We start from the raw sequence: 27912 nt of genomic DNA on the forward strand, positions 1-27912 counted from the left end.
TGGTTTTGTTCCACTCACAAGCTAAAAATGGTTTTTACATCTTTTTAAAAAAAAACAGTATTTCACGGCACATAATTATATAAAACTTAAATATCAGTGCTCAAAAATAAAGGTTAGAATCTTTTAGCCATACTCATCGACTTAAATACTTTCTATGGCTGCTTTCACACTACAATGGCAGAGCTAAGGTCGAGATCTTATGGTCTGCAAAGCCTAAACTATTTATCTGGCCTATTAAGAAAATCTATCAGCCTCCATCCTAAAACATAACCCAGATCAAATCTTTCTCTTGCTCAAGATTACCAATGACTTAACATTATCAATGACTTCCTATTCAACCCAAATGGTGTACAACAGTGGTCCCCAACCCCTGGGCGCGGACTGGTACCGGTCTGTGGGCCATTTGGTACAGGTCCGCAGAGAAAGAATAAATAACTTACATTATTTCATTTTATTTATATTTAAGTCTGAACGATGTTTATTTTTTTAAAATGACCAGATTCCTTCTGTTACATCCATCTAAGCTCACTCCTGACGCTTGTCTCGGTCACATGATACGTTGCCACTAAAATTAAACCCATAAACTAGCAAAAAAGTGAAAAACAAAATTCCATCGAAATTTTTTTTGCGAAGTGGTAAAGGGCCAGTGAGGAGACAGAAGAAGAACCTATGACCTCAAAGAAAAAGAAGGCTTCATTTAACAGACAATACCAGGAGTCCTACTTGAAGTATGGATTTATCACAACCGGTGATTCTCGCACACCAAGGTCACTCTGCATAATATGTGGCGACCGGCTAAGTAATGAGGCAATGAAGCCGTCAAAACTGCTTCGCCACCTGGAGACCAAGCATTTTACTTTAAAAGACAAGCCTTCTGAGTATTTCAAAAGAAAAAAGCATAAACAAGAAGGACAGAAACAATTACTGGTGGCCACTACATCAATAAATGCGAGTGCACTGAGAGCATCATACTTGGTGGCTAATCATATTGCTAAGGCTAAGAAGCCATTCACCATTGGTGAAGAATTGATCCTTCCAGCCACTAAAGACATTTGTCGTGAACTTCTAGGAGAGGCTGCGGTTAAAAAGATAGCACAGATGCCTCTTTTGGCTACAACCGTCACACGGCGCATTGAGGAAATAGCAGAGGACACTGAATCACAACTGTTGGAAAGGATTAATAAATCACCGTGGTTCGCTCTCCAGGTTGATGAATCTACAGATATTGACAACAAGGCAATGTTACTTGTTTACATGTGTTATCTTTATCAAGAGGATGTGCATGAGGATATGTTATGTGCACTATCATTGCCAACCAAAACCACAGCCAAAGAACTATTTAAATCGCTGGATGACTAAATATCAGGAAAACTGAAATGGTCTTTTCGTGTCGGCATATGCACAGATGGAGCTGCTGCCATGACCAGAAGGATGTCTGGTGTAACTACTCGGATTAAGGACATTGCACCTGAATGCGAGTCTACGCATTGTGTCATTCACAGGGAAATGCTGGCTAGCTGAAATATACCACCAGAACTTAACAGCATATTGAATGATGTCATTAAAGTTATTAACCACATCAAAGCACACGCCCTTCACTTGCACCTGTTAGAGCAGCTTTGTGAGGAAATGAACGCAGAGCACAGACACCTTCTCTTATACACAGAAATAAGATGGTTATCCCGAGGGAAGTCCCTGGCCAGAGTGTTTGAATTACGAGAGCCCCTGCAGAGATTTCTCTTAGAAAAAAGTCACCACTAGGCCCTGGCCAGTTGGCTCAGTGGTAGAGTGTCGGCCTGGCATGCAGGAGTCCCAGGTTCGATTCCCGGCCAGGGCATACAGGAGAAGCGCCCATCTGCTTCTCCACCCCTCCCCCTCTCCTTCCTCTCTGTCTCTCTCTTCCCCTCCCGCAGTCAAGGCTCCATTGGAGCAAAGATGGCCCAGGCGCTAAGGATGGCTCTGTGGCCTCTGCCTCAGGCGCTGGAGTGGCTCTGGTTGCAACAGAGCGACGCCCCAGATGGGTGGAGCATTGCCCCCTGGTGGGCATGCCAGGTAGATCCCAGTCAGGCGCATGCAGGAGAGTCTGACTGCCTCCCCGTTTCCAGCTTCAGAAAAATACAAAAAAAAATAATAAGTCACCGCTAGCAGCACATTTCAGTGACGAGGAATGGGTCGCAAAACTCGCTTACTTATGCGACATATTTAACCTCCTCAGTGAACTCAATCGGTCACTTCAGGGGAAAATGACAACTGTCTTCAAGTTGGCTGATAAAGTAGCTGCATTTAAAGCCAAACTGGACTTGTGGGGACGACGCGTGAACAGGGGTATATTTGACGTTTCAAACATTCGCCGGAATTTTGGAAGAGACTGAGCCCAAGCCTTCACTGTCCCAGCTGGTGCACGATCACTTGTATTTGCTTTTTATTTATTTATTTTTTTCTGAAGCTGGAAACCGGGAGGCAGTCAGACAGACTCCTGCATGCGCCCGACCGGGATCCACCCGGCACGCCCACCAGGGGGCGATGCTCTGCCCATCTGGGGCATCGCTCTGTCGCGACCAGAGCCACTCTAGCCCCTGGGGCAGAGGCCAAGGAGCCATCCCCAGCGCCCGGGCCATCTTTTGCTCCAATGGAGCCTCGGCTGCGGAAGGGGAAGAGAGAGACAGAGAGGAAGGAGAGGAGGAGGGGTGGAGAAGCAGATGGGCGCCTCTCCTGTGTGCCCTGGCCGGGAATCGAACCCGGGACTTCTGCACGCCAGGCCGACGCTCTACCACCGAGTCAACCGGCCAGGGCCTGTATTTGCTTTTAAAAGAGTTTGAACACTACTTCCCAACCACAAAAGACCCACGAATTGCCAAGGAATGGATTCGCGATCCATGTCAACAAACCAGGTAAATCCAGTGTGTCTATGCAAGAAGAGGATCAACTACTGGAGATCGCAAATGACGGCGGCCTTAAAAATATGTTCGAGACTACAACTCTGCCGGTGTTCTGGATTAAAGTCATGGCAGAATACCCCGAGATCGCCACAAAAGCACTAAAAACCCTGTTGCCATTTCCAACATCCTATTTGTGTGAAGCAGGATCTTCTGCAGTGGCAGCAACCAAAACAAAATTATGGAATAGACTGGACATAAGCAACACACTTCAGGTGTCACTGTCTCCCATTACCCCTAGATGGGACCCTCTCGTTGCAGAGAAACAAGCTCAGGGCTCCCACTGATTTAGCGTATGGTTGTTGAGAGATAAGCTACTCATTCTATATAAACATTATAATAAATAACCCTTAACTTACAATATTCATAACAATGGTGAGTTGTATTTTTCATGCACTTTATATTTGTTTTTCTGTTGTATCTTATTTTTAAGGCATGTTTAAACGTTACCATAGCGACTGGAAAGTGTTTGCAGGCAGAGAGGATGTTACTCATATTATGCTGTTGGTGTGATGTTAAGAGGACGCCTCTAATAAAGATGTATATGAGAACACAGTGGACTCGTGTTTATTTTTATTGTTGTAGGTTCATGATTGGTAGTGAGCCTGAACCTATCATATTACATATTGATGTCAGACATGAAACATTGTCAGAATAACACATTTTAATACAGCCTGAATAATGAGGACATGCTCATTCCTCCTTTAACTTAGTCCAATAAATATCATAAGTTCAACAATTGTATTTAAAAATATCACAGTTTTTACGCCGGTCGCATAATTTTATTTTGTGCCTTTATCCATCCCACCCTAAAGACCGGTCCGTGAAAATATTTTCTGACATTAAACTGGTCCGTGGCCCAAAAAAGGTTGGGGGCCACCAGTGTACAAGGTCCTAAATGATCAGCCTGTGACACAATTTTCCACACTTTGTGGTCATTCATTGAACATCAGCCCTTTGAAATCAAAGTGAGAACCTGTTCAGGGCCTTTCTTGCTACTATTGCTTTTGCTCAGAACCCTATTCCCTTAGATCTTACCTATGCCTACAACTAACCATTCAAATCTCAGTTCAGATTATAATCCACTACAGTGAGGCTCCAGAGGGCAGGAGGAGGGCGCCCTACTCTGAATTATACAACCTAGTACAGAAGTGGAGTAGTTAACACTTAGGATGTAACCTTTGTGCCTTACATTCCTTAGCCATAAAATGTAAATGAAACAGTTTCTATCTCAGTGTTGCTGTGAATAATAAATGTCAATACACAGAAAGTGTTTAGAACAGTGCCTGACAGTGTAAAGACAGAATGTTAGTTATGACTATCCATCCTTTTTATATGTTCACCAACTCACCAGCCTAGCAAAGTGCTTTGCAAATTCTGAGTTCAAAATAAAAAATGAACTGAACTGAAATGAGTAAAATCCGACCCTAAAGATTCCTAGTGAATGGGGTTAATGACTCAACCATCCTACAAACCCGTACTCAATGCCCGCTGCGTGTCAGAAGGTGTTAGGCCCAGGGGCGCGGGGAGCAGGACGGGAGCGCGCGGGGCAGGCAGGGATCCCTACCGCGTTAGAGAAGTCGACCCCCGCGTCGGACCGCTGCGCCCGGAGGAGCATCTGGTTCCCGTCATCCAAGAAGTTGTTGATCTCAGGACCGCCGCACAGCAGGGGCAGGTCCCCGGACTCCGAGCCCAGTCCAAAGTAATTCTGGGTCGTAGTGAGGATGAAAAGCTTCCGAACGTCCGCGGGGCCGCCCGCCATGATTCCGGAGAGCGGGACAGGGGCGGGAGGGCAGGAGAGAAAAGGAAAAGAAACCAGTCACGAGGGAAGTAAAGAGTAGAGCTCGCTCAAACCCGGGCGAGGACTTGGCCGCTTCGCGGTTGCCAACGGCAGTCGCCATGGAGACGGACCTCGCTCACGTCCTCCAGCGCGCAGTGGACGTCACCTTCTCGGGCACGCGCACGCAACGGTCTTGGAGACTAGCAGTAGCTCGGGGTTCCTTAGCTGCTTACCGCAATTATCGATTGCAAGTCATGCTGCCAAGTTTGTGTCAGAGGAAAACCTGCCTTTTATTCTTTCTGCTGATTTCCTAGAAGCATTTGTAGTTAGACAAGATACTTGTAGTCTGCAGTGCTGCGGCGTGACCTGGCTTTTGGAGGGCTGGGTTCTAGTGCTTCCCCTCCACCTGCAGCCTTTAACAAACCACTCTTAGCTTCAGGTTCCACAACTGCAGAATGGAAAGCACTATCTAGGTTGTAATGAATATTTAAGAAATTATCATCTTTAAAGAGACTGACAAAAAAAAAAGGAGCTTAATGTAACGTTAATGTACTTTCTCAATGTTCCGCCGCTGTATTGTTTAATATCCCCCTACCTTCATTTTCATTTCGTTATCCTATTATTCACTTCAGAAAACTTTAACCACCAATTTTTCGTCACAATCATATTGTAATACACCCCATATTTGGAAAATAATGTGACCAACTTCTTTACAATAAAAAGGAAGACAAAAATAAACTGAAGAAAACAATATGGTAAATGAAAGAAACATTTTATTCGTTGCAACAATAATACACTATAATATGATAAATGCATAATAAAAACATTTGTAGTATTTTATATTGTAATTATGCTTAACATGCCTATTAATTTCTAATAATAATTGTTAGAAAAAAGTACTCATCCAAATACAAATACATCACATCACACGCAATGGATCAACTGCATCAATCGAATACGGACATTTACAGATCAGTCTTCCAATAACAAAAAGGAGGACATGTAGGAGGACACTTTTCAAAGGAGGACAGAACTTACAAAGGAAGGACTGTCCTCTCTAAAGGAGGACAATTAGTCACCTTAAAAATAACCAAAATACACAATGAATTTTGTTCTTTTATAACAAGAACAACCAAATGGTGAGGAAATACAGAAATGAAACCTCGCTTCCTCCTTTTTTACCCATGACATCACTTTAAACTATTAAACTGCTGGTCATTCATTCCAATATTCCTCAAAGATTCTGAATTCAATACTTATCTTCTAAAAATGTTTACTACACGCTGCTGTGTGCTAAGTAATGAATTATGTCCTGGAGACCTAGTCCTTGCCCTTATGGTATTTTTGGTCTGCTCAGTCATCTCAGCCCTGAATTGAATCATCATCCTAGGGATCATAAACATATACAGATAGTTTTTTATTTGCACTCAATAAACACAACTTCCTTCCAAAACTATATTATTTTAGAATTAAAAGGAGGGTCTTTTTACTGACTGAGCATCTTAAGATTTAAGAATGGGACCTAAAAAAAGCTGATGTGCTCTAAATTATAAAGGGAAATGAATTCAAATTCTCACAAATAATTAAAGAGGAGGGAGAGGGATTGGTGAGGTGGGATTCTTGCCACTAGATGGGGGAAAATCCAATCAAAAACTCAGGGTGGGGCCCTGGCCGGTTGGCTCTGCGGTAGAGCGTCGGCCTGGTGTGCGGGGGACCCAGGTTCGATTCCCGGCCAGGGCACATAGGAGAAGCGCCCATTTGCTTCTCCACCCCCCCCCCCTTCCTCTCTGTCTCTCTCTTCCCCTCCCGCAGTCTAGGCTCCATTGGAGCAAAGATGGCCTGGGCGCTGGGGATGGCTCCTTGGCCTCTGCCCCAGGCGCTAGAGTGGCTCTGGTCGCGGCAGAGCGACGCCCCGGAGGGGCAGAGCATCGCCCCCTGGTGGGCAGAGCACCACCCCTGGTGGGCATGCCGGGTGGATCCCGGTCGGGCGCATGCGGGAGTCTGTCTGACTGTCTCTCCCCGTTTCCAGCTTCAGAAGAAATGCAGAAAAAAAAAAAAAAAAAAAACAACTCAGGGTGGGCCCTGGCCGGTTGGCTCAGCGGTAGAGCATCGCCCTGGCGTGCAGGGGACTCGGGTTCAATTCCTGGCCAGGGCACATAGGAGAGGCGCCCATTTGCTTCTCCACCCCCCCCCTCCTTCCTCTCTGTCTCTCTCTTCCCCTCCCACAGCCAGGGCTCCATTGGAGCAAGGATGGCCCGGGCGCTGGGGATGGCTCCTTGGCCTCTGCCCCAGGCGCTAGAGTGGCTCTGGTCGCAACAGAGCGACGCCCCGGAGGGGCAGAGCATCGCCCCCTGGTGGGCAGAGACTCGCCCTTGGGGGGCGTGCCGGGTGGATCCCGGTCGGGCGCATGCGGGAGTCTGTCTGACTGTCTCTCCCCGTTTCCAGCTTCCGAAAAAAAAAAAAAAAAAAAAAAAAAAAAAAACTCAGGGTGACTGGGTACCCAAAAGAATTTTGAAAGCAAAAAAGGCTACTGGGAACCCAGAGATTCTTGCTCTGCAATGGGCATTATAACCCTAACTGAAATCCTTAAGCGTCTTACAAATGCTTGGTTTAGGTGAGTTGTTTCAGGTGGCAATGTGTGTAATGGCTGTATTTAGCATCCACGGCAAGGTGATAAGTAAAAAGGCAACACATCTAGAAACATGAGTCTAAAAAGCCAATGAGATCATTAGAATGTCATCCTCTCAGGATTTTTTAGAAATCTTGAGCAGACTTTGAACTTCCACAGGATATAAAATTTGAGTGTTTGCATTAAGTTTAACCCTTATGTCAAGAAACAGAAACTTCCCATGGGGAAAGAAATTTTCTGTATCTTGTTCAGTGCTGTATACCCAGAACTAAGCACAGAGTGGATAGACAATGCCCCTGTACTCAATTTAGCTTCAATAAAGAAGAAAGAATCTCAGAGATAATAACTTACACAGGCCACAGAATAAGTTGTAGAACCAAGATTCATAACCAAATCCAATTCTGAACCAATCTCTAGACACTATATTCCAGCTTTAGAAAACCACTATCAAAATCTATTAGCCCTTTCCACAGCTAATCAGTGGCTACCATCCCAAGTACTCATTATTTTTCACTAATAGAATGTAAAGAGAAGTAATGTGTGCTATTTCTAAGACGCAGTTTAATTTTTTTAATTGAATTTATTGGGGAAACACTGGTTAACATTAATCATATAGGTTTCAGGTTCTCAATTCTACCACACCTCTCTGTATTCCATATTGTTTGTCCCTCCCCCCAAGTCAAGTCTTTGTCCATCACCATTTATTACACCTATACCCTCCTCCACCTTCCCCCACACCGTGCAGTCACCACACTGTTGTCTGTGTCCATGAGTCTCTCTCTCTCTCTCTCTCTCTCTTTCTCTCTCTCTCTGTTCTTTTTTGCTCAATCCTTCCAGCCCCTCACCTAGCCCCCCCCCCACACACACACAGCAGTTCTCCTGCTTTCTATGTCTGTCTCCATTTTCTTGTTAGTTCGTACTATTCATTAGAGCCCACACATGAGTGAAATCATACCGTACTTATCTTTCTCTGACTGCTTATTTGACGTAGCAGAATACTCTTCAGGTCCATTCATGCTATCACAAAAGATAAGATTTCCTTCTTTTTTTATGTATAACCAGTATTCCACTGTATTACTGTACCAGAATTTTTTTATTTTTATTTTTTGTATTTTTCTGAAGCTGGAAATGGGGAGAGACAGTCAGACAGACTCCCGCATGCGCCCGACCGGGATCCACCCGGCACGTCCACCAGGGGGCGATGCTCTGCCCCTGGGGGGGGGGAGGCTCTGCCGCGACCAGAGCCACTCTAGCGCCTGGGGCAGAGGCCAAGGAGCCATCCCCAGCGCTCGGGCCATCTTTGCTCCAGTGGAGCCTTGGCTGTGGGAGGGGAAGAGAGAGACAGAGAGGAAGGGGCGGGGGTGGAGAAGCAAATGGGTGCTTCTCCTATGTGCCCTGGCTGGAAATCGAACCCGGGTCCCCTGCACACCAGGCTGACGCTCTACCGCTGAGCCAACCGGCCAGGGCCTGTACCAGAATTTTTTTTATCTATTCATGGATTTATAGGTACTTGGGCTACTTCCAAATCTTGACTATTGTAAATAACACTACAGTGAACATAGAGGTGCATATATTCTTTTGAATTAGTGTTTTGGATTTCTTCAGACAAGGTTATAAGGTAGTTCCATTTTTAATTTTTGAGGTAACTCCATGCTGCTCTCCACAGTGTCTACACTAATCTTCATTCTCACCACATTGCACAAGGGTTCCTTCTTCTCCACACCCTTGTCAACACTTCGCAGAAATGATTGTACCTTCACCCTTTGCCAGCTGGATGAAAGTAACAAAGCTACAAGAGATGGCATAAAAGAGTAGGACCCAGGGCTCCTGAATCACAGTGTAAAGTGAAGCCAGAAATTATTAAATAAGCAAGAAATACTTTTTGTGTCTTAGAACCATTATACATGTGTGGATACATTTTTAACAGTAATTTTGGCCACTCTACCCAATAAAGTAATTGTAGCAGCAGTAGGGTGCTATTCAAAAAAAAATTATGTGGGCATTGGTTTCGCAGTTGGCCAGCAGGCAGCATGAAAACGGGTAACAGGAGCTGGAGGACAAGGGGGAAAACCTCCTGAGCCAAGGCGCCTTCATTATGGTCTATATGTCATCTCTCAAACCTTTTGATGTCAGAACTTCTTTATACTTTAAAAATTATGAAAGACTATGAAAAATGTTTCTGTGCATTACTTCTAAAGTATTACAATAGATACTAAAATTTTTTAAAAAATATTTATCTATTTATTTAAAAATAGACCCTGGCTGGTTGGCACAGCGGTAGGGCGTCGGCCCGGCGTGTGGAAGTCCCAGGTTCGATTCCTGGCCAGGGCACACAGGAGAAGTGCCCATCTACTTCTCCACTCTTACCCTCCTTCTTTCTCTCTATCTCTCTCTTCCCCTCCAGCAGCCAAGGCTCCATTGGAGCAAAGTTGGCCCAGGTGCTGAGGATGGCTCATAGGCCTCTGCCTCAGGCGCTAAAATGGTTTCGATTGCAATGGAATAATGCCCCAGATGGGCAGAGCATTGCCCCCTGGTGAGCATGCTGGTTGGATCCGAGTCACGCGCATGCGGGAGTTTGTCAGTCTGCCTCCCACCCTCCCACTTCTCACTTTGAAAAAATACCCCCCAAAAAATGAATATAAAATAATAAAAATATATATACAGTATATTATTATTTCATTAATGTTAAACTACAGAAAAATTGCAAGGATAATAATATAAACTGTCATATACTCTTTCCCTAGATTTAGCAATTTAGCATTTTGCCACATTTGCCATATCTATCTTTGCTGAACCATGACAAGTTGCATATATTGAATCCTTTTATCCTAAAATACTTCATTGTGTCTCTCTTAACCACACAGCATAATCATGAAACTCAAGAAGCCTAAAATTAAAGTAATACCATTATCTAATATAAAATCCATCCATAAAGTTTAAAAATTCCCCTGAAAATAGTCATTTATAGCACTTTTTCCCAACCAAGGATCACATATTGCCTTTAGTGGCCTGTCTCATTAATCCCTTAAATCTAGAACAGTTCCTCATCCTTTCTTTATCTCTTATGACAATGACATTTTTTTTTTTTCATTTTTCTGAAGCTGGAAACAGGGAGAGACAGTCAGACAGACTCCCGCATGCGCCCGACCGGGATCCACCCGGCACGCCCACCAGGGGCGAAGCTCTGCCCACCAGGGGGCGATGCTCTGCCCATCCTGGGCGTCGCCATGTTGCGACCAGAGCCACTCTAGCGCCTGAGGCAGAGGCCACAGAGCCATCCCCAGCGCCCGGGCCATCTTTGCTCCAATGGAGCCTTGGCTGTGGGAGGGGAAGAGAGAGACAGAGAGGAAAGCGCGGCGGAGGGGTGGAGAAGCAAATGGGCGCTTCTCCTGTGTGCCCTGGCCGGGAATCGAACCCGGGTCCTCCGCACGCTAGGCCGACGCTCTACCGCTGAGCCAACCGGCCAGGGCCGACAATGACATTTTTTAAGAGTACAGGTCAGTGGTGGCTAGAATGTTCCTTAATTTGCATTTTTCTTCTTGTTTCTTTGAGGTTAGATCGGAAGATGTCTCTTTAATAAGGATACCACATAAGAGATATTATGTCCTCAGTGTCTTGCACCAAGAAATATACCATGTCATTTTATCCCATAACTGGTGATATTAACTTTGATCATTTTGTTAGGGTGATGTCTTTAGATTTCCCCATTGTAGAGGTACTATGTTTATGCTTTTGTAAGGAGAAAAATCCAAGGGTACTTTGAGACTGTAAATATTCTGCTCTCCACAAGCTTTCATCCAGTGATTTCAACGTCTATAGATAGTTCTGTCTAAATGGTTGCAAAATGGTGATTTTCCTAATTTCTTTTTTTTTTTTTAATTTTTTTATTTATTCATTTTAGAGAGGAGAGGGAGAGACAGAGAGGGAGAGAGAGAGGAGAGACAGAGAGAGAGAAGGGGGAGGAGCTGGAAGCATCAACTCCCATATGTGCCTTGGCCAGGCAAGCCTAGGGTTTTGAACCGGCGACCTCAGCATTTCCAGGTCGACGCTTTATCCACTGCGCCACCACAGGTCAGGCAGATTTTCCTAATTTCATTACTGGTATGAGTGTTAGTTCACATACCACTGTCAAGAAGAATTGTCATCCCCACCCTACTGTTATATTTAAATTTTTAAGATTAAGTATGTATTTGTCCATTCTTTTTAAAAATTCATTGTTATAATCTGTGTTTATCATTATTCATTCATGATGCTCAAATTGTCCCACATTCAGTAGGTTGAAGTACATTCAAGCTAGCTCCTATTTCCTTTGTTTTCCAGAAATAATTACTGTTTATTATTAATTTTATATATCCTTTTTGTCTTTTTTCTAGTATTACATATTTATGTTTTTAATTTTTTTTCAATTACACTTTACACTCAATATGATTTGTATTAGTTTCAGGTGTACAACCCAGTGGTTGGACAATCGTATACTTCATATAGTGTTCCCCTGATAGTTTCAGTACCTAATTGGCACTATACATAGTTATCACAATATTATTGACTGTATTTCCTGTGCTGTACTTCACATCCCCATGTCCTATTTTTTTTAGCCGTGTTCTCATCATTCTCTGAAAGTCTTGCTTTTTTCACAAGATCTTTCAAGGGCATTTAACACTTTTCCTCACTCTGCCCTGGAATCAGCTGTTTCTTCAGAGTTGGATTCAGTTTGGTGGAGAATGGCATTTAGAAATCAACATGTGGAGACACGTAATAGATTTCAAAATATTAAAAAGGCACCGTACCTGTTTCCTTGGGACACTAACATTACCTGAGTGACCTTGGTAATTACTTTCATTTCTTGAAGCTTGATTCTTCATCTGAAAAGAAATTGGAATCGATAAGCATGAATTTCCCTCTCCTTTTATGGAATTTATTAGGGGCAACACTAGTTAACAAAATTATACAGCTTTCAGGTGCACAAGGCCAAACATATCTTCTGTACAACGTAATGTGTGTTCACCACCCCCTTCAAGTCACGTTTCTGTTAAGTACGTGTTTCTTAAACTTTTCTGAGTCACTGACATGTTTGGACATTTGATAAAAGCTATAGTCCCAAAGCCCCAGAAACAAGCTTAAGTAAAAAAAAATTGCATATTTATGGGGCGGGGGTGTTAGGCACTGAAGCGCAGTGGAGGTTACAGATCCCGGCATTAAGCGATTTCTAGGGTCTCTTCAACTCTTAACAGTTTGTTAATCTATAAGCTATTGTGTTGCTGTCAGAATGATTTCCCAGAGACATCAAAATGTGCAGGGGTCTATATAGAAACAAAATGAGGAAAGGATACAAAGAAAGGAACCAGTGAGCAATGCATTGCTCAGCCACAGTTCTTTGCTCCTGCCAAATTTAGGATACACTGTAGTCCTAGTGAGAGGTTTCCACGGGAAGATTCTGGGGAGGGCTGAGAATGCCAGCACTTGGGGAGGAGATCACAGGCCAGCAGGGTGCTGCATCAAGCTCTGCCCATTGAGCCTACTCTTGGCTTTCAGCTGGGAGGCAGGGAACCAGGTGGGCCCAGGGACACCCTCGCCCCTAACAACAAAATTACTAAAAATTAAATGGTTTCTAGATGACAACAAACAAGTGAAAAATCACTCACCTGTCACAGAAATGCAGTTTTTGTATCTTTAATAATTGACAGAAGTCTGGAATGCTAGAACTAACCATAAATATGCACCAGGGGACCAAAACAAAGCAGCTGTATTTCTGGAGAGAACAGTAAGGGCTTCCAAACACAATCATGTAATGAATTCATTCTTAAAAACTCTTACCTTTTGTGACTGCATGGGTGGACCTAGAGCTATTATGTAAGTGAAATAAGTTAGAGAAAGACAAATACCAATTTCACTTATATGAGGAATCTAACAAAATAAACACACAAACAAAACAAACATACTCTTAGATAAAGAGAACAGACTGACAGCTGTTAGAAGGAAGGGGGTGGGGCTGGTGAAAAAGGTGAAGGATTAAGGAGGACAAATTGGTAGTTACAAAATAGTCACAGAGATGCAAATTACAGCACAGGGAATATGCTCAGTATTACCAAGATCAATATGAATGAGGCCAGGTTGGTGCTTAACACAGTGGGGAGACCCGTCTGTGAAGCACATGATTTTATAACCACTCTGTGGTAATCTGAAACTAATATAGTATAATACTGACTGCAAGTTGTAATTAAAATGCTGTATATATGTATACCAATATATATATTTATAAATATATTTACAGAAGTGTTCACATCTGCTACATTGAAAGATGCAGGATTGTAAATAACCTAATTCTTTTTTTTTTAATTCAGTGAAAGGAGGGGTGACAGAGACAGATTTCTGCATGCACCCCACCAGACCCACCTGGCAAGCCCACTAGGAGTTGATGCTCTGCCCATCTGGGGCGTTGCTCCGTTCATTGTTCAGCTACTGAGCTTTTCTTAGCACCTGAGGCGGAGGCCACAGAGCCATCCTCAGCATCTTGGGTGAACTCACTCTAATTCAGCCTACAGGAAGGAGGGGAGAGAGAGAGAGAAGTGAGAGGGGAGCAGTGGAGAAGCAGATGGGTGATTCTCTTGTGTGTCCTGGTTGTGAATTGAACCCAGGACATCCACACACTAGGTTGATGCGCTACTACAGAGCAAATTGGCAAGGCCTAAATAACCTAATTCTAAATGCAATGCTGCAATTGTGAATTATCTTGCTTAGCATCAAGAGGGTGACACTTTTACTAATAAGTAGAATTTCTTCTTCAAAATCAGGCCATTTAAAAGTTAAAGCAAAGCCTGACCAGGCAATGGCACAGTGGATAGAACACTGACCTGGGATGCTGAGAATTCAGGTTTGAAACCCGAAGATCCCTGGTTTGAGCACAGGCTCACCAGCTTGAGCATGGGATCATGGACATGACCCCTGATAACTGGCTTGAGGCCAAAGATTGCTGGCTTGAAGCCCAAAGTCACTAGCTTGAGCTCAAAGGTCACTGACTTGAGCCCAAGGTCTCTGGCTTGAGCAACGGGTCACTGGCCCAGCTGGAGCCCCCTGGTCAAGACACATATGAGAAAGCAGTCAATGAAAAACTAAGGTGACATAACTATGAGATGATGTTTCTCATCTATCTCCCTTTCTGTCTGTCCCTATCTATCCCTCTCTCTATATATTTCTATCTCCCCCACCCCCCGCAAAGAAAGCTAAAGTAAGAATGAGAAGGTGATTAATTACAGTAGCATTTCTTTTGACGGTCCCATAAGGTGACACAGAACTACTAAGTAAGCTATTTATAAAGAATAAAGATTTCTACAATAAACAGACGTATATTTTGTAGATACATCATGTAACAAAAAATTTAAAATCCACATAGCAGATGTACCCACATGCATATGCTCATGCTCCCCTCCCCCACAGAGAAATACCTGCACTGAGGTCAGAGCAGCCCAAACACCAAAGTCCCCTTACAGCCCCAGTGATTGTTCTCAACTGTAGCCAAAATCCTTCTTCAAATGGGCACTGCCTTCCTCACTTGGATTTAAGAATCCTGAAAGAGCAAAATATATTCCTAGTAAAGAGTTATATTGTCCCTTTCATGTTCAGATCCTCTCCTAGACAGATGCTTAGTTGTACTTGGGTGACCTGCACACCCCTTCTACTCTCACTCCACATCCAGGGCCTCCAGCAGCTCAGTCTCTACCATGAAATGGAACCAAATAGAACATTGGTTTCCTGAGATCAACACTGAAATGCAATATGAAACCTAGTATTGTCAGTATTCCATACGCATTTACAGAACTGTAATACAGGACAATGTATTACATGAGATTTTGTTCACGAGAACAAAATCATTGTACAACACAGAGGGTTCTGGCCGCGTGGCGAAGACGTGACCACAGCAATTTCTCCGTGCTCCCTGCTCCCCTCTCTCCAGTGGTCTCACAGGGAAAGGGACTGCCTTCATTCAGCCCAACACCAAATTAGAACACCCACCCTCCCAGTCCTCCTCCAGGCCGAGGGTTGTGTCCCTTCATGAAGTGCTAACAGGTCATTTTAAACATGAACAGTGTGTAGTTGATGCTGGCTCTAAATCAGTGGTGGGATTCAAATAATTTAACAACTGGATCTCTGCCCTAATGACCATTTTAAGTATAAAAAATATATATATACCAAAAGGTAGTTTATTATTTCATGCATTTAATACTTAAATAAGAACAATAAAAGAGGTATACAAAACTAGATTATAAGAAAGTTTTAAAATATTAATAAAAATATAAAATAATACCTAACAAAAAACAATAAAACTGTTATTTAAGGTATTTCCATACTGCTTGGTAAACTCACTTGCAATTTTTTTTACCTATGAATGAAATGGGCATTACTCTAGGCACTTAGAATACACTGCTGTGCAGATGAACATTAAAAAAGAGTAAGGAATGTAAATTTGTAATTTCCACATTGGCCGGCTGCCCAGGCACTCACCTCAAGAGAACCCTGATTATAAGTGCCATTTTAACAACCGGTTCACTGAACTCAGAAAAAAATTAGGTATCTGTTCTGCTGAACCAGTGCGAACCAGCTGAATTCCACCACTGCTCTAAATAAATCCTTTCAACCACACTCCAAGCACAGGAGGATGAGAGAACCTAAGTCAGGGGTCGGGAACCTTTTTGGCTGAGAGAGCCATGAACGCCACATATTTTAAAATGTAATTCTGTGAGAGCCATACAAGGACCCATGTACGTTAGGCATTAACCAATAAAAATTTGGTGTTGTCCCAGAAGACAGCTGTGATTGGCTCCAGCCACCCGCAACCATGAACATGAGCAGTAGGAAATGAATGGATTGTAACACATTAGAATGTTTTATATTTTTAATGTTATTTTTTTTTATTAAAGATTTGTCTGCAAGCCAGATGCAGCCATCAAAAGAGCCACATCTGGCTTGCGAGCCATAGGTTCCCAACCCCTGACCTAAGTGGATAGAAGCAAAGAAATGCATATAATATCACCAAGGCAGATGAACAAGCTTCTTGACTTCTGTGAAATTTCAGCTTTTACGTTCTTTTAATAATTGTGTATTTAAATTCTTTAAACATTTCAATATAAGGTGACTATTCTTGTAATCACTGAAGTGTGTGGATAGAGCATCCCCAGTGACTTGGCTACTTGATAACTCAAATACTATTTTCTTCATCAGAATATAAAATAAAAACTACAATCAGAGAAAAAAAAATCCTGGCAAAGAAGCACTTAAATTTATTAGACAAACACTGAAATGGTATATCTGTAGAAAAGTTTATAACAGCATTTACAGTTCAAATTCATGTTTATTTCTGCTCTCTCTTGTACAGAGAACAATTTCTTCAGAAACACCATTGCCTCCTTCCATTTTTACAAAACAGACCCCAGCTTTTAGACTTCTGTTAATTATTTGATGCTATCAAAAGCCCAAGATTTTCATTATGGCGTTATGGTCAAGCATGAAACTCAATAAGGCTCTGGATGAAGAGGGGAACTTGCAATGTCCATTTCATGCCCCAGACTGTCCCTCCACATATTCTAAAACATGGTCTTCACCAGAGACAGATATGTCACATGTAGTATCTCTTTCAAAATTATCTTGAAGTTTTCATGGATAAAGAATTTTTTTTGTTTTCTTTTGTTTTGCTTTGTTTTGTTTTCCCATATTTCATAAAGAGATTCTGCTGCTTGGCTGGCTGCCTGTGGACCCAACTTGTTCTTGCTATTTGCTTAGGCAAGTCTCAATACTGTTTTCTGCCATGTCTCCTCAAGACTTTGATTCTTTGCTTTTAAAAGATCAGACATTTCAGACAGACTATTATATGACTTTTGCTGCTTGGTCACATGTGCTTTATACCCACTGGTCACCAAAAGAACCATCAGGAAATAATTACTGACTGTGGTGGAATTTGGTTTGACTCCATTCCCACAGTGTGTTTATCTGATGTGCTACCAGCTGAAGAAAGTTCATTGTCACAGCCTGAGGAATCTCCAAATTATCCAGAAAGCCAGTCCATTAATGGTCTGACAAAAGGAATAGCCATTATAAAGTTATGAGGAGCCAAACCAAGTTTAAATTTGGGGTTATTTCATTTCTGTGACATGGTGATTTCTCTATGGAGAATCACACAATGTTCTGAATCTCTCCTCAGGTTCTCAGGTTACATTTTTTATCTTGGAATTCCTGGAATGATGCACAAATGAGCAAGCTGGTCATTGATTTAAACTTCTATGTAATTCTTGTTACAAAAAAAAAAATAGTTACAATGAAAACCAGGGCCTTAAAAGCCTACTCTGGCGGTAAACCCTGAGCAGCTCCTTCTTATTTACTTTTCCACTGTGAACGGCCCAGTGTGATTTGGCTAGGACCCTCGAACTGGTAGTACATTTTCAAACTGGCAGTACATTTTCAAGTGTCTCATCAAGAATAATTGCACCATATGTTGATATTGCCAGTTTCTATTCCTTCCAGTCATCCAAAACTCTCTCCACATCTTCACTCTGAGGCAACAAAATTGGACACAACTGAAGATAACTTGAGCAAAGCCCCTTCTCCTACACCAAGGTCATCCTTGTGTGTTCTGCATGTAGAAATTCAAGTAAAACCAATGGGCGAGTTTATTCTGCAAACACAATGAAATAGCTCTCTGTGCTGGAAATGTACTAAATAAATGGGCCTCAGAGGTTGTCCAAGATGCTGCTTGGGACGAGGGTACAGCATGGAGACTCTGGCCACTGGAGAGCAGCAGAGGCTTGTCTCACCCGCTTCGTCCCAAGCCCACCAAGTTTGTATCAGCTCTTCCCCTATGTCTGCTAAAATTGCTTCCTCTGCTCTGAGCATGAAGCACCTCCTTGAAAATCAACTGACAGCTGAAATGAAGAGAACAATCCTAAATGACCAGAGTCCACCACGTGGGGGATCCCAGGGCAGAACCTGACCTCACAAGGCCCGTCCAGCAGGAAAGGCCCAGCCCTTCTGACTCCCAGCCCAGCTCCCTATTCAGGCCACTCAGAGTTGCTCCACATCACTCAACACTGCAGACAGACACAGGGGTCAGGAGCCAGGGAGGCGCTAAGAGAGTGGGCTGGAGGGCTGGAGGATATATTCTAGACACTGACAATCCCTGGACCTCAAGTGCCTGCATGTGACCTGGTCCTTCAGGATGAGAATCATAAGATGAGGAACTGAGAATGAGTTTATTTAAAAAAGAGCTTATGGATAAGAAAGAGAGAATATGAAAAACTAGATTCAACCGCATTATAAATTCCTTCTCCCTGGGGACTCACAGCACCTTATCCAAGACTGAGCATACAGCTGATGCTTAATAAATGCTTAGTATAAATGCTTCCTTATACTTACGGCGAGCAGGTGTATTTTCGTCCTCCTTGATCCTGATTTCTGTGGGCAGAAGCAGGCTATTGGTGTGGAACTTTCTTTTTTTTTTTTTTTTTTTTTTTTCATTTTTCCGAAGCCAGAAATGGGGAGGCAGTCAGACAGACTCCCACATGCGCCTGACAGAATCCACCCGGCATGCCCACTAGGGGGCGATGCTTTGCCCCTCTGGGGCGTCGCTCTGTTGCGTCCAGAGCCATTCTAGCGCCTGAGGCAGAGGCCACAGACCCATCCCCAGCGCCCGGGCCATCTTTGCTCCAATGGAGACTCGCTGTGGGAGGGGAAGAGAGAGACAGAGAAGAAGGAGAGGGGGAAGGGTGGAGAAGCAGATGGGCGCCTCTCCTGTGTGCCCTGGCCAGGAATCGAACCCGGGACTCCTGCACGCCAGGCCGACGCTCTACCGCTGAGCCAATCGGCCAGGGCAGATGTGGAACTTTCAATAAGAGGAGAGGGACAGACCCTGGCCTGTTGGCTCAGTGGTAGAGCATTGGCCTGGCGTGCAGGAGTCCTGGGTTCGATTCCCGGCCAGGGCACACAGCAGAGGCGCCCATCTGCTTCTCCACTCCCTACCCCTCTCCTTCCTCTCTGTCTCTCTCTTCCCCTCCGGCAGCCAAGGCTCCATTGGAGCAAAGTTGGCCCGGGCGCTGGGGATGGCTCTGTGGCCTCTGCCTCAGGCGCTAGAATGGCTCTGGTTGCAACAGAGCGACGCCCCAGAGGGGCAGAGCATCGCCTCCTGGTGGGCAAGCCGGGTGGATCCCGGTCGGGCGCATGCGGGAGTCTGTCTGACTGCCTCCCAGTTTCCAACTTCAGAAAAATACAAAAAAAAAAAAAAAAGGAGAGGGACACCAATTTTGGTAAGCAGAACCCAAACATGTCGCAATATCCTTGAATCGCCAGAGCAGGTGGGTCTATTCCTGAGATGACAAGCCTGCAGTTTCTGCCCCAGCAAGGGCCGAGCCAGGCCAAGCCTTACTGTGCTCTCCTGCAGGTACTGGTCCCAGACCCCGGCTGTCAGTCTGGGTCCAGCATCACAAGGCAAGTCCGGAGACACAATCACATGACTGACCAGGGCTGACAGGTGGGTCCTCAGTAAACACATGTCTGCAGTAGGCAGGCTTTGCCGCGGGAGAGGGAAGTGGTCATCATCCGCATTCAGCGTCCTTGCCTCGTCTCACGGAGTCTCCAAAGTGCCATCCATTTCTTAGTGAACCCTCATGACCCAACAAGTTCCCATCGCCCTCCATTTACAGCTCAGGAAGGCTAGGCTCAGAAGGGTGAAGTCACTTTCTGGCCTGACTGCTTACTAGGTCTGTCACCTTGGGGAGGACCTATCACATTTTCAACCTTGCTCAGGGTGACAGCACCTCCTCTGCTGGAATCTAAGGTATTTAATTCACAAGCTGGAGGCAGAGAGGGAAGGGCAGGATGGGCTAGTGACTCTCCAGGCTCTCTGGGCCTCTGGGTGCCTCTGACTCACATCAAGAGAGAGAGAGAGCAGGAGAGGTGGACCACTCTTGTTCAAATTGCAGCTGGATGAGATGGCCCTGGCAAGTCAGTCACCAGGGAGATTCACCTGATACTTTCAAAGAATTTCTCACCTGCTCCATTGTATCCAAGCAGAGAGGGGTGTCTCCAGGTCTCACCTGTAGAAGCGATGGCTCCTCCACCACATTCACCTCAACAACATTACAGACTGACAGCTAACAGTTACTGAGCATCAAACATGGCTCAGGGTCACACACATCATCTCATTTAAACACCCGAGCCTTCAACTACATCAGGAAGCTCTGCTGCAGTCTTTCATCCATTCAAAGATGTACATTTGTTCTTCTCATTTTAATGGACCTGAAATGAGGATGCATCTTATAATCAGTAGGATCTCACTGGTGTGATATCATTGTCATTGCCTGATCTCATGCAAACTCTGGTACAGCTGTTCATACGGTCAAATCAATTAAGTTTTGTGCATAGTGGTTACTGCACATGTGCAGTACAGGCGCTGTTTAAAATGTGTTCATCCTTGCTTGTATAGGTTAGCTGGTTGGTGAGTTTGATCCTCAGTGAGGGCATATACAAGAATCAACCAATGAATGCATAATAAGTGGAACAACAAATTTATCTCTCTACCCACATCCTTTTTTTTTTCTCTCTCTCTAAAATAAATCCTAAAGTTAAACAAATAAAATGTTGTCAAAAAGAATAATTGGGAATTGAAAAGTTACTATGTATGCAGGATGGCTTGGAACAGAGCAGTGGAGCCCTAATGTGATATTCACCATTCCAGGGATGCCCACAAATCCAGATTTTTGTGCAAACCAACAACTAAGTGCAGTGCTTGAAAGAAATGCTGCAATTTCATGCTCTGGATAAGAGGTCACCAAAATTTTTCTTTAAAGGGCCAGATAAGGAATATTTTTGGCTTTTCAAGCAATACAGGGTCAGATGCAACCACTCAGCACTACCATTATAACATGAAAGCAGCCATACACAACCTGTAAACCAGTGAGTATGGCTGTGTTCCAATAATGCGCTATTTATAAAGATAGGTAGAGGGCTCAATTAGGCCCAAGGGCTATACTTCATTGATCCTTTCTCTTGATAGAATATAAAATGATATTTGGTGGAAAAATAAGGGCATTGATGACCCTAAGTCAACCATTATACAAAAAATTGGACCGTAAAGTGTAAGTAGTTTTAGGACTATGATAACTAATGTATTTCAATTATATATTCCAATGTGTATACTTGAGAGTATAATACATTATTTATAAAAGAAATCTATATCCAAACAAATCTCAGAGCTCTTTCAAAAACTATAAAATAAAATTTTCAAGTAGAGAGAAAACATTGTATATACTTTAATAGTGTTTTAAATTTCCTGATGGTTTAAAGATGGTGTATCTTAAATTGGCAGTTTCCTAGGTCTTGAGAAATGGGGTGTTGTACCCATTATGATGTGGACACTGAGACTCGGATGGAGCAGTGACTTGTGCAGGGTCTCCCAGTGATCATAACTGTGCCCACAGAGCTGGAGTGGCCAACCACTCTCCCTCTGCTTCCTCTCAGTGAGTTCAAACACTGCGCTGACCCTGATGTTCCCAGGGAGGGGACAGCAAAGGAGCTATCCCATGAAGGTAGGGGCTCCATATGCTTTGCTCACCGCTCAGCTGTGGGGCCTGGCCCAGTGCAGGGGTAAGAAGGGTGACTGGTAAGTGGCACAGGCTCTAACACTTCATAGCCTGAACTCAAATAACAACTCTGTCTGTTATTTCACCTGTCTGGGCCTCAGTGTTTTCATCTGTGGTGTGAGCACCTGCCTCAAATGCTGTTGTGAGGTAGCAATGAGTGGATATAGTTAAAAGCACTTAGCATAGTGCCGGACAATTAGGAATTGCTTAATAAATATTAACTATGAAGATTGTTTTTCTTGCTGTTCTAAGAATCTAACACTTAGCAAATTCCATATAAATGTTTGCTGACTGAGTAATAACAAGAGAAAATGAATGGATAGATGAACATTGATGAGTGAACAGGTGATAGACAGATGGGCTTAAAAGTGAATGGTAAGTGGATGGATGGGTGGTAAATGGATACCAATACAGGCAGATGGATGAAGCAACAGCGGCAAAGCAGGACAGAGCGACTGACTGGCTCGAGATATTGGTGTGTGGATGGATGGATGGGTGGTAAATGGTACCCATACAGGCAGATGGATGAAGAAACAGCGGGAAAAGCAGGACAGAGCGACTGACTGGCTCGAGATATTGGTATGTGGATGGACGCATGGATGGATTCCATAGAAGAAAACTCTGGCATCTGGATGAACAGATGGATAGCAGACATATCAGCAGATGAACAAATAGATGGAGGAGTAGGAGGATAAATGCATTGATGAGTGAGCACCTGGAGCCAAAGGGAACTTCTCTATAACATGGAGCAGGACCCCCAATGTAATTCTGAGCCCAACATGAACTCTCACCTGCTGAAGAAGAACGTTGCTCATGACAGACTGCAGGGTAGCCCGGGAGCTCCGGTGCATGGTTGTGGGTAGAGAGTGATGGGAGGTCATCATATGCTGCCACTTGAACGATTCTTTGGATCTGGCAGTGTGAGGGAAGTTAGAGGATGAGGCCCGGAGTGACCTTCAAAGCCTCACTTCATTCCTGGCCCTGAGTTAAGCTCAGCTTAACTCCTCATAGGATGCCATTGCCCACCCCACTCATGCAGACTGCTGGACGCTTAGGGTGAGTCCTGTTACCTGTGCAAACTGGATGCAGTGCCTCTGATGAGCTTGATGCAGTGGGATCGGCCCAGAAGTGACCCACCGTCTTCATCTGGTCGTATTCCAGGACACAAGGCCCCGCTGCAGAGCAGATGGGCTTGGCACTGCTCAGTCCTAGAATGTTTTCCCTCCTGTCTGCCACCAGATGAGCCACCCACTTCACTCTCCCTCCTATCCAGGCAGCTAGAATTGTCCCAGGGTCCTGCTAAGAAGAGGCCAGCACAAGACCCTGGGAGCAAGAGATAGAGAACAGGTAATTTTGTAAGGAGGAGAGTAGTGGGGAGTAAAAGAGGCCCTTAGGAGGTGCCTCATTACCCAGGAACAGATACTCAGATACAGCTCAGGGCACTGGACCACTTCGCCAGCAAAGAGGCGAGGATGAGACCATCCACAGGGTCCATCAGGAAAGGATCTTTTTCCTAGTACCTTATTTCTCCATGTGTAAGACATACCCTTTTTCAAAAAATTTGGGGTCTAAAAACTGGGTGCGTTTCATACAATGGATGTGGCATTTCAAACACCATTGATGGAACTGAGGACGAGGCAATAAATGAACATAGTGATTCATCATCATACACAGATGAAGACATGCTAATGGATGGGAGTTTGGACAGTGATGAGGAGTTATATGAATTTTATGATGAATAAAACTTGAGCTCAATAACTTTATGTAATGTATTTTTTTTTTCAAATTTCAGGCTCCAAAATTAAGGTGTGTCTTATACATGGGAGCTTCTTATACATGGGGAAATATGGTATTTACTAGCAAGAGGAAAGGACTTGCAGGTTTAGATTGTGAGCAGCGAGGGCGCACAACCATGCCCTTAAGGTCACAGCATTAAGGGAAACACAGGAAAGTGAGCAGGAAGTTGTGCTGCAGAGTCTGAGGGGGCACACAGCAGGGGCCCCTCCCCAGCTCTGGCTGGTGAGAAAGGGCTTCCTGCAGGAGGGGATGTCCTCGCTGAGACCTACAGAGTGAGGAGGGGTAGCCCGGGAATGCCGTGGGGAGAGAGAGTGGGAAGAAGCAGGAGCGCATGGGAAGTCCTCAGGTGAGAGCGTGGCAGCCTCAGGGACCTGCAGACCATCTCTGTCTGGCTAGATCACGGGGTCAGAAAGGACAGGGAGAAGGGGAGAATGGAGAGGTGAACAGGAGAACAGTCACTGAGTGCCCTGCCAGTTGTGATGCTTCATGAGGGCAGTCAGGGGCCACAGACAGATCTATAATATAAGCTCTTCATGGCCAGGACTTTCTTTTAGCAGAGAGAAAGAGTGAGAGAGATTGAGAGAGAGAGAAAGACACACACAGAGAGATATCAGTATGAGATTCTGGCTTACCCATCCACAGTTTATGAAATTGATCTACCACATCTTCATACTTTTTGGGTATTATTTTTTTTTCAACTCTTGATATTTCTTTATTTTGTAGAAAAGTTGACATTTGTTCATCCTGTGGATTTTCCTCTTTGAGACTTTTCTTCTTCTTTACTAGTCTTGAACGTGAAACCAGATCAGGGCCTCCCAGAGAATGTGCAGAACACCCAAAGCTGCCCAACCCAACTAACTCCACTTGCCATTAAGCCCCTTTAAATAGCAGGGACTTGTTTGAGAAGGTCCTGGAAATATTGTGCATTACCTGAGGCAAACAGCAGGTAAGAAAGAAAAGCCACCTGGGTGCCCTGTGCTTCCACCTGCTGGCAGCCTTAGGAATGCACCCCTCAGCACAAAGCCATTTTCTCTTTTCCCTTTGATATACAATTGATTTTAAAGTTATTAAATACAGGTCTCTGGATATTTGAATCTGAACTAGCCTAGCTTAGAACCTTGGGAAGATTCAGGTGTGTATTAGCAATGCAGAGTCCTCACATTTGGAATGGGGTATAAGGATCTTGAAATCTTGATGATCTTCCTTCTCCAGTGAGTTACCCACAGTGTACTCACTAACCATGAGGCCATAGGGAAATCACTTCAGTCCTCTGTTCCTTATTTTCTCTTTTTGTAAATGAAATAGGGATTGCTGCCACTCCAGAGAAGAGATGAGAAGGGGAGTTAGTGAGTACACAGCATTTTGGAAGTGCACAGTGAGTCTTTTTATATTTTCTTTCCTACTTCTGAATTATCTGCTGTAAAGGTTTTATACTTGGAGTCCTCTTAGCAAGCATTCATCCATCTATTTGCTTATTCATCCAATAAGTACTTAATGATCATCCACTATATGCCAGGCACTAACCTAGGTTTTCGGAATGCATTGGTCTTACCTGTCATATTATGCCAAGAGCAGTGGGATCCCCTGAAGGATCCATAATCTGAGACTCCCAATGACCAGCACTTTCTTCCAGAGAGAGAAGAACATATCTCAGACTCTCCTCACCTTTTGATATACGAAGGTGCCCTTTAACTGCATCTTTACATCCGTGGATATTATTATCTTTTATTCTTTGCTTCTTTGCTATGAAAATATAGTGAAAATACAAAAAAAAATGTCCTTCCTTTCATGAATCTCACACTGTAGCAGAAAAAACCAAATAGTCAAATAGAAATTGTTGTAATATGTGCCTGACCAGGCAATGGCGCAGTGGATAGAGCATTGGCCTGGGATGCAGAGGACCCAGGTTCAAGACCCCGAGGTCGCCAGCTTGAGTGCGGGCTCATCTGGTTTGAGCAAAAAGCCCACCAGCTTGAACCCAAGGTTGCTGGCTCCAGCAAGGGGTTACTCGGTCTGCTGAAGGCCCATGGTCAAGGCACATATGAGAAAGCAATCAATGAACAACTAAGGTGTTGCAACACGCAATGAAAAACTAATGATTGATGCTTCTCATCTTTCTCTATCCCTGTCTATCCCTCTCTCTCTCTGAAAAAAAAAAGAAAAAGAAATTGTTGTAATATGTGATGAGTGTTCCAAGACAGGGGGATGGTGTTTGATCTTCTCCTGGTGGTCCAGGAGAGTGTTTTGGAAGGTTGACAATTAAGCTTCCACTTGAAGGGTGTGCCTGCGTTAGCTAGGTGAAGGGGTGGGGAAGAGTGTTCCCAGCAGAGGGAACAGCAAGTGCAAAGGCCTTGAGACAGGAGAGGACCATAAAGAAATCCAGGCTCTGGGGCTGCAATGGGTCCAGTGCCTCTGAAGTTACCGTATTTCTCCATGTATTAAAAGCACCTTTTTCTGGAAAATTTGTGGTCTAAAAACTGAGTGAGTCTAACAGTGGTTGTAGATTTTTTTTACTTGTGTTTCCCGCTTTTTTGCACTTTTTTTGTACTCATTGTTGAAGACAATGATTTGTCATCAAAGATGAGGACATGCTAATGGATGGGAGTTTTGAGAGTGATGAGGAGTTGTACGAATTTTATGATGAATACAACTTGAGTTCAATAACTTTATGTAATACATTTTTTTTCAAATTTTGTGCCCCCAAATTAAAGTGCATCTTATATACATAGGAGTGTCTTATACATGGGGAAATACAGTGATGACTTTAATGTCTGACCTTGTGTTTTCCTACTAAATCAGTCAAAAAGAATTAGTAGTTATTTGAGCAGCAATGCCAGCATGCTGTTGCTTCACTAAACTTTTATTTTGAATTTTAGATTCACACCAAAGTTGTAACATTAGTGGAGAGTCCTTGCCTCCCCTCAGCGATGACGTTCCTCACAACCAGAGTACACATCATGGCTGGAAGTCGCCATGGCTGCAATACTGTTAGCTAAATACAAACTGTACATGGATTTCACCAGTCTTTACATATATTGTTTCCATTGCTGTACAGTTCTATGGGATGTTAATACATGTATTGTTTTGTAGAAACAACACATTCAGGATGCAGAACGGTTTGAAAGAAACCTATCACCCCAAAGAGACTCCCTCAGGTACCTTTTACAGTCACTTCTTGCTCCCAACCCACCTTGTTATTTTTTAAGGCAGAATTTACCAGATTTATGATGACATAACTTCTGATTTTTAGAAGAAAAATAGATATTGGAGTAGAAAATGTCTGAGTAACATCTTCAGATCCAACATCAAAATAAATTTACCATTATTTTGCAGCCATTCAGTGAGAACTTCCTGGTGTCGGACTCTGTGATGTGCTGTTCTCACAGGTCATCATTTAATCTTCCCGCTAGCCTGGGCAGATGAGTCTGTCATTCTTCCTGCTTTGCACTGAAGTTCAGAGAGGGTGGTCACTGACTCAGGGGAACACAGCAATGGAGGGAGTGGCCACGCTGATCTCTCATTCAGTCTGTCTTACTCTGGAGCCCTTGTCTTCTGCTGCAGGATGGGCAGAGCTATGCCAGCTGGGTGTAGCCCATGCCTGTATCCACCTGCTGGGTGGCCTGCAGCAAGTCACTGACACTCTCTGGGCGTGAGAGTCCTCTGGAGGTCAGGTCCTTTCCAACTTTGAAACCTGTTACTCTCCAGACTGTAGGGTAATTGCAAAGACTTACAATCCGCTACTCAACAATTCAAACTAAAACAAAACTATTCAACACGCACATTGCAGTATTGATGGCTTCACATATTATTTTGAAGAGTCAGATGCCAGGGGTCAGTGTGGAGAGTGTCAGACCAGCACTCCACTTTCATTGTATGGACAGAAAGGCCTGTTAATAAGCCATTTGGGACAACCACAACTAAAAAGCATTTTGTTGCCTCAATAACATTAGAAGCGTAGATACCATCTGTGCCTCTTCATGACTTCCTGTCTGGAATGGAAGATGTAATGCAGGCAGATCAAGCCAGCCAGAGCTTAGCAGCCTTCTAATTATTATCTCTGTTTCCTCATTAAGGCTTTTATTAGAGCCACATATTAAGCAGTTACATGCCCAGCGCCATGGGAAACTAAGCGCCTTATGTCTGTTGTCT

General features: G+C 43.9%; 1 protein-coding gene and 1 pseudogene across 4 annotated transcripts in view; both read right to left on the reverse strand.

Annotated features, from left to right (window-relative positions):
• Nucleotides 1–4810, reverse strand: part of DYNC2H1 (dynein cytoplasmic 2 heavy chain 1) — a 328872-nt gene extending 324062 nt beyond the window's left edge. For all 4 annotated transcript variants that reach the window (XM_066247664.1, XM_066247663.1, XM_066247662.1 and 1 more), the window contains exon 1: nucleotides 4504–4810. In XM_066247664.1, the coding sequence (XP_066103761.1) occupies nucleotides 4504–4698 (195 nt within the window). In that variant the 5' untranslated portion in view covers nucleotides 4699–4810. The remainder of the gene's footprint in view (nucleotides 1–4503) is intronic.
• Nucleotides 4811–16804: 11994 nt separating this feature from the next.
• Nucleotides 16805–23461, reverse strand: LOC136319543 (m7GpppN-mRNA hydrolase-like; annotated as a pseudogene).
• Between the last annotated feature and the right edge of the window lie 4451 nt (nucleotides 23462–27912).

This window comes from Saccopteryx bilineata, chromosome 1, assembly GCF_036850765.1.
Source record: "Saccopteryx bilineata isolate mSacBil1 chromosome 1, mSacBil1_pri_phased_curated, whole genome shotgun sequence".
Classification (NCBI taxonomy): domain Eukaryota; kingdom Metazoa; phylum Chordata; class Mammalia; order Chiroptera; family Emballonuridae; genus Saccopteryx; species Saccopteryx bilineata.